Source organism: Cinclus cinclus, chromosome 1 (assembly GCF_963662255.1).
Source record: "Cinclus cinclus chromosome 1, bCinCin1.1, whole genome shotgun sequence".
NCBI lineage: Eukaryota > Metazoa > Chordata > Aves > Passeriformes > Cinclidae > Cinclus > Cinclus cinclus.
Window position 1 is genome coordinate 138381003 of NC_085046.1, and position 12981 is coordinate 138393983.

The 12981-nt window shown below is 38.5% G+C and overlaps 1 protein-coding gene across 1 annotated transcript in view; it reads right to left on the reverse strand.

The window, feature by feature from the left end:
- SAMD12 (sterile alpha motif domain containing 12) overlaps positions 1–12981 on the reverse strand; it is an 81345-nt gene that overhangs the window by 31453 nt on the left and 36911 nt on the right. Inside the window, exon 3 of the mRNA XM_062514915.1 lies at positions 7956–8055. Coding sequence (XP_062370899.1) covers positions 7956–8055 — 100 coding nt within the window. The remainder of the gene's footprint in view (positions 1–7955; positions 8056–12981) is intronic.

Below are 12981 nucleotides of genomic sequence, written 5' to 3' on the forward strand. Positions count from 1 at the left end.
AAAAAACCTTGTGTTACAGGGAAGGAATAATCCAATTATCATTGCATGTGTAATTATGAAACATTAATTCCCCATCTGACAGCATATGAAGAGTAGCTACCAAGGAACAATTAAACACTGCTTCAAATGAAGAGCAATATACCCTTTTCTTCTCTCCCCTAAATGCTCATACTCTAAGAGTACAGAAGAACTCATCTGCACTAAATTGACAGGGAATTTCAGCTCTGAAGCTAAAGGACTGGAATTATACTTTTCAGTTCAAAGATGATTTGGATTCTCTGTTCTACATCAGGCAGCAGTATCAGCTACAGCAAATCTAGCTACCAAAGTTCTACTGAATATTGAAGGAAAGAAGAGGCAGCTAGAACACAAATCACTTCTGATTATGTTGTGGAGCAACTGTTTATGAGACCATGAGAGATCTTCCCGGGTAAAGTGCATACAGCACACTAAGGAAAAGCTGCTTGACCCAAAAAATATCCACTAAGACAGGAAACTGTGCAAAACATTCATCAGCTACTTGCACAGCAGATCTCACAGCTGATAATGTATTAGGAGCACGTAAACTTCATTCTGAATTTAGCAGACATGGAATTCAACATCAATTTGACAAGCAAGGCCAAAAACGCCTCAATTGCCCTTTATCAAGTTCCCTTTCCTACTGAACAGATGAGATTGTATTATCACTTCTTCCACACAGAATTTATTGTAACAAATAAGCACCAAACACTCCCCACTGTTTCATGCACAGAAGAAAAGAAATATCTATTTCATTACTAATTGATTGTTACCACATATTTATCACAGAAAAGACAATTGATCAGAAAATAATAAACTATGTCAATATTTATGTTACAATTCCCATGAAGTGTTAGAACACCTCACTGTCCCCTTTCTTGACTTCAGATGAGCTGTCCTGGTCAAAATAGATCTCTTGGCAGCCACCACAGATTTGTCTCATGCTGTGGAATTTTGCCATGTATTTTATGAGCTATCATCTGACTGAAAAGACAGACCCAGAAACCATTGCTGAGACATGAGAGAAGATTACTTTCACACAAAATTTTATGAGTCCGTAGGAGGCTGAATATGGAAAAAAATTTCTACTCTTCCAACTTCTTTCAATTCTATGCTATATAAACACAGGGTTACATTAATATATTTCTGATACTCTTCCATGCAAAAAAAAAAAAAAAAAAAAAAAAGAACAGTTGCCACATGTAATGCAAACAGAAGCCTTATCCCAACACTCATCACTCTTTGATGTGTTCCACATGTTAAAAAGTTGAGAGCAGCCAAGTATGAAACAGGGAAAACTCTTCCGTCCCTCACATTTTCCAACACAAGCATCACAGCTCCACAAAGAATGCTTCAAATAGGCCTGACCTTATCCAGACAGCAGAATAAAAACTCTCTCCGGGGTGAAGCAGTAATTTTATTTTTCAAAGTGCAGATGCATGTAGCCAGGACTGATTTGACAGCCCACCAACCAACACTGCTGTTAAGACCTCATAGAAAGAGCACAGAAAAGTGGCATAAATAAGGACTGAGGGTAAGGCTGGTTTATGCTCTGCACTACAAAAGAAGGGAAGGGCTTTGCAGAGATGGCTGGAGATGAAAGTTGCTTCTGCTCTCCACTATCAGACTAATGCTGCTTCGCAGAAGACATCTGTTGTGCTGAAGAGCACTGTCACATCCAAAACAAGGAAGGTAACTAATACTTCATTGGAAATACCCTCAATTTATACCACAGTGAAGGTGGTTTCTGAAATATATGACATCGCTGAAGAATGCTCAAGACTTGCTACAGTTTGGGGCCAAGCAAAGAGAAACTTTAATACTCTTTTAAAGGAGGCTTAAGTATTTTCCTACAATACACAGCCCTAACCGAGGACCTTCTTTGCTTGGTGTCAGTCCTACACCTGATCAGAAACACACCTCTACTGATGACAACCTAAAGGGTAGGCAGTGACCAGTTTTTAAGGGACAATAAAACAACATCCAGTAAGATAATCTAAGAAAAGGTGCCAGTTTATATAGTACTCTGCAATGGAACAGCAGGATTTGTGAGAAGACTGAGGGACAGGTGTCAGGAAACAGTTGGGGAACACCTAGGAAGGCCACTTCACAGAAGACCTCAAGTCACTGTTGAGACAGACAGGGCTGGTATCACCACCAGCCCTGGCATTCCCACTAGTCCTTCATTCATAAACTCTATATACCTTCTTTTACAGACCTTTCTCTCATGTAACTCTGACTCCCTCCCTTATTGGCAGCTTCACACAGTACTGATTCTTTATCTTACAGACAGTCCCACATAGCTGACTCCTTTCATTCTGCATGGCTGGCTAACCCCAAGCTGTCCCTCTCCCAGCCACCTAACCCTGACTGTCCCTCACTCAACATCTCCTCACCATATCTGTCCCTTACCTCAGAGCACAGCCAGCAGGCTCCTTCTCTTACTCCAACAGACTCCCAGTCTTAACTCCAAGTGCCTGTACCTAGTGGCTAGCTAACCCACTCCTTTATATCCCCCAAACTGATTGGGCAGGCACAGATGTTTCCACTCCTTGGTAATCAGTACAGCTGCAAGTCATTGGGGAAGATTCCCTCCTGCACTATCCTTTCAGCCTAGCTCTCCACAGCCTCCCATTAGGTGTGTTATGTCATTGGCACAAGAGATATTTTGAGTCAGTATAATACTCATCAATAACAGAAAGATGAAAGATCATATTGGAATCACTTGCCAAGGGAATGGTCAGGAAGTGAGCAGAAGTTGTTCCAAATGAAACAGACATGTTAGGAAGGCTTGGTTGACTCAATATCTTTTATACACATATCACAACGTATTTAACAACACTGGAATCTTTATCTCTGTTGTACATTGACCAAAACACATGGCAAAGGATCAATATGTTCAGGGGGTCTCATCACAGTGAATAAACCCACCTGGATTTGGTCACCCTTCCTGCCCTGGAGCCAGGAATGAAACATAGGTCCCTGCCGTCCACTGCACACCTTTCATCCCCAGGTCACTGCACTGTTTGCATCACAAAACTCACCTGAGATCCACAAAACAAGGGGCAGAATCAAATTACATACGTTCTATAAACTGGAAAGATATCTGGCAACATTTTGATTTTTAAAAAAACCCTTTCTCTATATAGAAAGAGAGTAACTTAGACCCTGAGGATTCAGTATGCTTCCAAAGTAACCTTCAAGAGTAAACTGAAATAGACACAAGATATCTCCAAATTCCAGTGCAGTATCTTAAACCATGAGACTGTCTCTTCACTAAAATGCTAAATAACTGGAGCATTTAATCTGATTTGATAAACCCTAACATCTATAAATACATTACTCAAGTGAAAAAAAATTAATCAATGCTGATTTTGAAAGCATAATTTTATATGAATTTCAAGTCATAAAGCTAATTTATGTCAATGGATCTTATTTAATGCGAGCATATTTTGAAGATCTAGAGTTAGCCAGATTTTAAGACTATTTGCAGCAGGTTTTCAGTATCAGCTCATATTTCATTTTCCAAGGTGCTGTTTGGTATTTAATGAATATTCAGAAGTTCTGGTCCCTTCTAAAACTAAAATGAGGTTTTCTTGAGTCCTGTTATTTTCTTTCTTAAAAGTTTAATTTTAAAAGGTTGTAGTCCTTTCAGGTACCTCCTATGAAATTCCTTCAAATGGACCAAGGTACCTCATGGGTATTACTTTGACAAAATGAGGTTTGTTTAATGATCATAGCATTAAAATCTCTTGCTCCGAAGACATGCACTAGCATACTGGGGAACATGGTGTAAAAACAAAACATGAAGCAGGGAAGCAAGGTTTCCTTTCTTCCTTCCTGCCTTCCCTCCAAATCACACATCCATAAACAATTACTTAGGCAGCTGCTTTCTTACTTTGTCAGTGGACCATTTGCCCCAAAATCATTATTCCTTAGTCATTCTACACCCAGTCTTGTTCCTGTTAATGCTGAGACATTGGAAAAGTCTTCATTTGCTTCAATGGTACAATATAAGACCATCAAAGAACTCATCTCTCTAGAACTCCCCAGTCATCTGCTGCCCAGCAAATTTAAAGTCACAAATGCACACAGAGCAAGGTCCATGTCTCAGGTTTATCACCAGGAATATAGCAGTATAAAATGAGTGGGAAAAACTCACAGGTTAATGCAACTTTTTATGTCTCCTCCTACTAGTGTAAATGCCAACATCTGTTGTAGAGCCTCCAGTGACATGACCCTACTATGGCATTGCCTTCTGTGTTGTACAGGCCACTGTCACTTTTTTTCCCTCCATTTTCTTGTTTATCCCATCACTGTTAATTCCTGTCAGGTGCCCTTAGATCTTGCTCAGCATTACTCCTTCAAATTCTTACTGTTCTGTCTCGGGGTCCAACACCTTAAAAATACTTCCCACCTGTTGCTGAGTAAGTCAACCACATACTCCACTCCCTGAATCCAGTGATTTAATTAAAAAATCTCCCAGTTTCTTATTAGACTATTCTGTATTCAATTCTCCCTAACTGGTTGCAAAATGCATTTCACTGGCTGGTTCTGAGGTACTCAGTAAGTACTCAGCAAATCACAGGACTATAGAAAGTTCTAGATTGGAAGGGACCCCAGCAGATTTCTAGTCCAACCTCCAGCTTAAAACAAGGTCAGCTATGAGACCAGACTGAATTTCTCAAGCTTTTACCTAGCTGGGGCTTGAAACCTTCCCAGAATAGAAACTGAGCAACCCATTCCAAAACTTGAAAGTCCTCATGGGGGAAAAAAGTTCCTCCTTATTCTCAGCTTCAGACTCATGTCTCTCATACATCACTGTGAAGGGTTGGGTTCCATCTTTTTCACAGCCTCCTTTTGTATAGTGGGGCTGCTGCTAATGCCCCCATCCCACCCCAGCAAGCTACCTCTTCCCCAGACTGAACAAGTCCAGCTCCTTCAATCCACTGGTCACAGGGCAAGAGCTCCATCCCTGAGCATCTTTGCAGCCCTCACCCTAACTTGCACTGGAGATCTAAGAATTGTAGTCTAAGTGTAGAGTAAATGGCACAGTGACTACTCTTGATCAGGTTACTGTGCTCCTGTTGACAGTGACAGCATTCTCTGCTGCAAGGCACAACACTAGCTCAGTTTGTCTTCCAGACTATCAAGGTCCTCTTCACCAGAGCCACTTCCCAGCCAGTCAGCCCCAGCTGCAGTTGGGTGCAAGAGCCTTGGTCTTTCCAGCGGCACAGCTTTGCAATTGTCCTTGTTGAATTTCATAAGGGTCCTATTGATGCATTCCTGCCTGTGTCTGGTCCCCATGCCTAGATCCCTATGGATTGTCCCTACAATGACCTACAGACAGTCCCCACTGTTTGTAGACTGGTACCCAAATTTTGCTGTCATCTGCAAATCTGATGAGAGTATACTCTGCCCACCCCATGACACCCTCAAGATCACTGTTAATATAAAGACCTTCTTTCTTATTAGGTAAGTTTCCAGATGAAGATTTTTTTTCTTATACATCTGCAGCTGCTCTTTGTCAGAAGTAAGAAAAGGATAGGTTTTTTTACATAAAGAAAAGGATAGTTTTGGTTGCATCTTTGTCCACAAGTCAATAAACTGTAATCAACAAGTCTCAAGTAAAAGCCACACTTCCCACCACCTACAGTTAACAACTGTTAGATATGTTTCCTCAAGATTATTTTCCTGGCTTATGACCATGTCTTAGATCTTATCTTTAAATAAAGTTAAAATATTCTTTTTGTGTCACTTTCTTTAAGAACTTTTCCATCATATTTTTCCATATCAAAGCAGCCTGTAAAGTCACATTAATTCTTGAGAAATTTTCAACAATCACATCAGTTTTCCACAGCCATATCTGGGAATACTTACACTACCTTGGCTTAATCCTCACATTAGTTTCCATGCTCCCTCCATGCTCTACTTTTTCTGAGCCACAAATCCACTGTTCTTTCCCTTTATTAGATTTCAAATTATCAGAGTCATGGGGACCAACAGCACTGGAAACATTCTCCTGAGTTAACGATTCCACGCGCAATATTAGCACATTATACTTTAATAAAATCTGTACAGATACTGATTGTGTCTCTTCTTTGGTAGTTGCTGAATTGAAGTTTTCTTTCCTGCAGATTTACTTTCTAGTACTCGTACCAACATTTTCCCTATACCTCTTTTGTGTACAGTAAGAAAGATTGATCTCAATTCTTCTTTTTCATAGAGGTCTATAAAGTTGAAAGTTTTGCACATCTGCAATGAAACTCCAAGGTTTCCATCAGTGTTTATGCTGAAATGAAAATGTCTTCCTTTCAACTTCATCTCACAGTGCCTTAATTCTAGAAAGACAATATAGTAAAGCAGTACTGGAAAATATTTTAAAATAGCTTCATTTTCTTCTGGTAGTGCTCTGGATGCAGTCAGTTCTGTACACGTGGATAGAGACACAGACCACATTCAGCGGATGGTGACAGGGGAAACGGGCACAATGGTTATGTACTAAACCTTAACACTCAGCAAACCAATACAAACCACCTCTTACATGTGTGTACATGTACTTATGGCTGCATAGTAAACAAACATGGGCAGTTTGTCATGTTTGCAATCATTCACATATTATCAGAAAGAAAACAGCAACAGGAACGAAGGTAAAATTGGAAACAACACAAGTACACGTGTACATGCTCAGACATTGACTGAAACACATTAGTTAATAAAGTTATTGTTAAGACTGAGATTTGTATGTGAAATTCTAATTCCTGCTTAACATTAAATGGCTGAATGCCATTCCAGTTTTGTATACCGTCACTGCAGAGAACTAATCAGTGCTCCATATTAATTTTTTTGAAGATTAATTACTCTTTGGTATATGAGCAAAAATGATTTTTAAGCCCCAAATTATATTTGCTAAACTCATGCCAGTTCAAAGTTATCAGCCAAAAGACAACTACAGCAAACTGAGTAGGAGTTAACAAGTCAAGTAGATCAACAGAATCAATATTAATTTCTAAAGTAAATAAGAAAACAATACAATTTTGCTTTCAATATATTCTTTTAAGAAAAGAGACCCAGTTTTGAAGGTTTGGAGGTCCTGTGTGTATTTGTGGAGTAACCATGATAGAACAAAGATATACTTTTTAGACTAGGCAAGGAAAGTATGTGCTACTGAGAAGCAGCACCCTATACAGGGAAGGAAAGACTGTAAGAAAGAGTGGTTGCTTGTACTCAAGCCACATTTGGGACATAAGTTTTGTTGGCTGGAAATAATAGTTTAGACTGATTTTAGGTTGATCCCACGAAAATACTGACTTTAAGAACCATAAAATGCTCGAATAGAGAGATGCAAAAATCTGCTTCAGTGCAAGTTTTCCAGAACAAAGCTAGACAAACATCCGTCAAAAATAAACTTGCTGCACTGATCCTGCTTGCTAAGGGAGAGGCTCAGTTGGGATCACTTCCCATCCTACTTGTTAAGAACACGAAGATGATTTTTTTTTTCAAAGAGTGGGGAGAAGCACAAAATAAAAATGATTTCAAGGTAAAGTACCTCAATGAAAAAGAAAATTTACATAAATTACATTTTCCTCATAGGATGTTTCTTAACCGTTGGGTTTTGGGGTTATTTTTAATTTGGAATGAACAGGGTGAGGCCTTTACCCACATACAGAATGAGTTCTTTCCTTATTATATTGACCCCGAACTATCTGAAGGTATCTTTTTAAAAAAATGAGGATATCACTTACCACATCCTATGAAAACTACTCCCTCTGCTCTAAACCTTGCAACTTTCTGGTCACACATTCGACAAAAAGCCCTCATTTCACAGTCACAATCTATTAACAGCCAAGTAAAAGAATTCACCACATTTTAGGTAAGTAAAATATTTCTGATAGTGCATACTTTACCAGTTATGTCATGCTGTTTGAATGACTCACTGTAGATTTGATACTGATTAGGGCAATGTTTCTTCAGCCATTTGCAGACATCCTGCTGTGTCCATAACGCCACAGGCTTGGTCAGCTTCACAGTCCCAGACTAGGAACACAGAATGAAGGACAAAATGATGTTTAGTCTGCACACAAATTTCAGAAATATTAATCTGTGACCTCCATATACAATATTAAAATACTAAATGCAAAACAGGAGCTGCTCTGAGAGATGTCCAGTAATAGCTAGACCATTACACAAGACCCTGCTGTTCAAATACATCATACAGGAATCACACACAGTGAAAGGTTCTTTTACATTATTTTCCATTGCATTCATGTTCCTTGCATCACAGAACCATACTGCACTTGAATTTATTAGTTTCAAGAGTGACCAATGACTACAGCCAAAGGATAACAGATGCACAATTTGAATATTTCAAACTCACGGGAGAGTTGTACCTTGTGCCCCAGTTTGGATATAATCACAGAAGACCAGGAGTACCCTGAGACCAGGCATGGTCCTCAACTACAATGACAAAAGATCTTGCAACAAAGGCTTTTAGTGCCAACAAGCCTGAAGACTGGTTTTGCCTGCGAAAAGGAGACTACACACCAATGGACATGGAGCTAGTGATACTGATTCATATTGAACAATTCAACTGACAAAATTCCTAATTTGAATCATGTTTACAAGCAGCTATAGATTTTCTGCTTCATTTTTACCTTTAACTTTCCTACAATCACCTTCACATGAAATAAGTAGGACTCTCACTTCAATCAGCTGATCCTTTATAAATGAGTAATAATTTTTTTAAAAAGAACACTGTTCGATACTTTCCTTAGAATTCTGTTTTGTAATAAATTAGCAGTTTACAAATATATATTCATAAATTGATTGCCTTATGTATAAAGTCACTTTTCATTTAATCAAACAATTCTCCTTTGCACATATACATTTTTTAAACTGTGTAAGAATGCTGAATTCTAAACTACCTGAACTGCAGGAATTTAAAACCTTGACAAAGTAGACAAAAACCAAAAAACACATTCAAAGTTATTTAATCTTTTTTCAATTTATTTTTTTTTTGCAACACAATCTGCTCAGAAGACTAAAGCAACTTTAAACAGATGGGCATTTATTACCAACCATAAATGTTTCCCATTGGATACTGCTGATGTAACTGGGTGTGAACATCAGTGTATACATTTACTTCATATTTTGTCAAGGAATGAGTCTAGGGAATAAAATCGAAGTGTCTGTTTCAATGCTATGCATGCTGAATACTGCCCTCCAGCTCCCTGGTGGTGTAGAAGTTTCAAGAGAAGTTTCTCAGCACAAATTTGAGGTGAAGGGGAATGTCATCGCAACCCATCTTCTCCATTAGGACTCTAGGCAGACTCCCTCAACGTCACCAGCCACGGTTTATCCCAGCATTTACTGAGATGTACTTTGTCAGACAGACTTTTACAAAGTTGCTTTGAAATTTTTCATTACTAGAACCCATAAAGACCAAAGCAGTTTTAAGCTAGTGCTTTGCACGTCCTATTAAATCCATAAAGTGTGTCATGCAAAGACACTAAGTTAGGGCCAGGGATTATGGCAGACCTAAAAATCAAGCAGGCAAACACGTCTTGAATTTCTCATGTCCAGTTGCCCCTAACCCTTTTTTATTATCTGTGCAGAAGTTAAATAAACAGTAGGAAAATTTTGGTTGAATATATAATACAATTCACATCCCTTAGCTCAGCCTTTTTTGATTTGAAGAAAAATATACCCATCAGAAACATGAATCCTATTTCAAACATGCTAATTTGCATAATCCATATTTAAAGGTATCATAATAATGCATAAAACCACACAAAGAATCAGTCTCATCTGCTGCTGCCACCCACCAAAATACAGAAGCTTGACTGATAGACTGGGTCTCCACAGAAGAAGAAATTTCCAGAGGTGTTGAGGGTGCACAAAAACCAGGACAGCACTTGCCCAACCACTACCCTTTCTGAGCAGCTCATCAGTCTTCTACACACACAAGATCCCACACTGGTCTGGAGAAGGCACAACCTCTGTAAGGAGAGCAGCTGCCCTGTAACTACCAGTTCCTCATGCAACTCAAAAGATCAAAGGGCCCTCAAACCTCTCTGGCCCTCATTACTGCTATTTAAGTCAAAGAAGAAACTGAATTTCAATGAAGAGCGCAATATTATACTATCAGCTGATTTTTTGTTACATGCAGATATAAATGCATGTCCTTCTCATATTACATCAAAGAAATAAACAAGTAAAAATATCCATGTGACACAAGCAGTCTCTCTGATTCCACAGAAATCCCTGAACAACAGGCCCAAGACTACACTATCTTCATATGTGATACTGCTTAAAGATTTTGTTTTGCATTGGAATTTTGAAGACTAGAGAAAATTCTATCAGCTCTTTAAAAATAAATGGTTAATGGTTTTTCTTGTACATCACAAAAATACTTAAATGAAAAATATTTGTATACAAATACATACAGCTAGCTATAGACTTACAATCTATTCATTCCTAGCTGTAAGTACACAAGCAGTGCCAATGTTTGTTTAAAACAAGAGGCTATTCTTTTCAGTTCAGCAACTATTGTCCTCTTAAAAGGCTTAAGCACCATCATGTTAAATATCTGAAGTACAGGTTTATTACAATTAGAGTACAAAATTAACACATCCCTCCCTCTGTGCCTACAGAACTGAAAGACAGTTTCAAACGTAGCTTTTTTGCCTTGTAATATACAGATCACTGAACAGCAAACATACATGCTGATTTCTTCAATGTTTGGAATTATGATAGAAACATTTAAGCTTATAACTGCAGCCCAAAGAGGATATTTTTACAATGACAACATCAAATGTTAGGTTTACTTTTCTAATTCCTAAGGACTTGATGAGTTAGAGGAATAAAGGGGGCTTAAAGCAATGGTTCTGAAGTATGTCTGCACTTTCAGTTTTGGAACATTATACCCAAAATATTTTCTAACCAGATACTCCAAATGAAAGGCTCTTAAAAATATGCTTTCCTGCCACAAAATTAAATTTTTAGTTTCTTCCCTGCTCTAAAGGCTAGATCTCATACACAAAACCTCCCAGTAAACCCCAGAAAATTACCTGTACCCTAAACATACCTACTAAAAGACACCCTTGCCATTAACTACATATGAACTGCCTAGACAAGTGAAACACATTGTATGTTTTACTTTATTTCTATTTATCAGCTCAGTCAAAGACTGAGGCTTAAACTAATTAAAATAAAATCATGTATTAAAAAATACCTTTGGTCTGGCCTTCCTTTTAATTTTCCTGACTTAAACTCATCCTAACATCACCCTTTGCTGACAACTCTATAATAGTTTTAATCTTGCTAAATGCTATGCCAAGTCTTGTACCAGATATAGATTTAATGAGGAATAAAGTCTACAGTAATCTGATCTTTTCTCGTATATTTAAGGAAAACCTGTTTCTTCAGGATTTTGTGACAAACTTTCTCTTCTAGATTGTCCAACCCCAGCTTGTGTTACACATATCTCAAAATACAAAAATAACTGCCAAGAAGAAGAAAAAACATATTTACTACATAACAAAATTTCATGCTCTCTTTGTTCCATGGTGCAGGGAAGATACTGAACATCACTATCTCAAGAATAAATAAATAAACAAGCCAAACTTACATCCTGTGCACTACTAGAGAGTGTATTTCAGTACTCAGAATAGCATCAGCTACCAAGCCCTGGTCTTCCTAAGCAATGACAAACAAGTTATCTCTTCAGCTTTCCAATTTACCAAGCCTGCCATCTTTGAAGGTCAATTTATTCACCAGAATTTCTTTGTCTTTATTTATTATATTTTACTCCAGACGAAAGGGCCTCTGTATTTTTGAGTAACAAAGAATTCAATCTCATAATTTAAACTATGCTACATACTTTGAGACAAGCTATTTGAAAGTGCTTCTCCAACACTAACACTTTGTGTATTTACAAACCTGCTCAGATTACAAAAGTCAAGGATTTGGAGATGAGGGTGCTCAGTCAAACAGGGCTGCAGGTTTGCTGGAATAAAGCTGTCTCATACTGTTTGTAACATCCAGTTTGCCAACATACTCATCCTGACATGTAAGCATAGTCAATGTGTATTTGCATTCAAATTTACCCAAAGTCAGACCCTACAGTTTCTTGTATGAAACCGATGGATAAAAACAGCACTGCTGAAAGCGTTAAGGCAGATTCTGCTCCAATTTACATCTTGAGAGACTCTGCTCTGGGATTTTCAGCTTAACTAGAAAAAGACAAAGCAGAACTAATTTTTTTACAGCTGTGTTGGTCAAAGGACTTTCATGGTTTAGACTCTGCCAGCAAGCAAACAGCACTCACTCACACCGCCAGCAGGATGGGGAAAAGAATGAGATAAAAAAATTAAACTTGTGGGCTGATATAAGAAGAGTTTAATAAATGAAACAAAGTAAAATATAGTAATGTTATTGTTAATAGTAACAATGATAATAATGATGATGATATATGAATAACAGTAGTGATTAAAAGGAAGGGAAGAAAGAGAAAGAAATAACCCCCAGTAAAACAAGTGATGCCCAATACAGTTGCTCACCACTTGCTCAGCAATACCCAGCCCATCCCCAGTGCTTGGCTCCTTCTGGCTGTTGTGGTTTAACCCCAGCCAGCAGCCAAGCCCCAGGCAGGTGCTCATTCACTCTCCCACCAGTGGGGTCAGGGAGAGAATTAGAAGGGTAAAAGCCAGAAAACTCATGGGTTGAGATAAAGACAGTTTAATAGGGAAAACAAAAATCACACACACAAGAGCAAAGGAACACAAGGAATTAATTCACTGCTTCCCACTGGCAGGCAGGTGTTCAACCATCTCCAGGAGAGCAGGGCCCCCTCACGTGTAGCAGTGACTTGGGCAGACAAACACCATCACTCAAAGGTCTCCCTCCTCCTGCTTCCTTGCAACTTTGTATCCTGAGCATGATGTCATGTGGCCTGGAATTTCC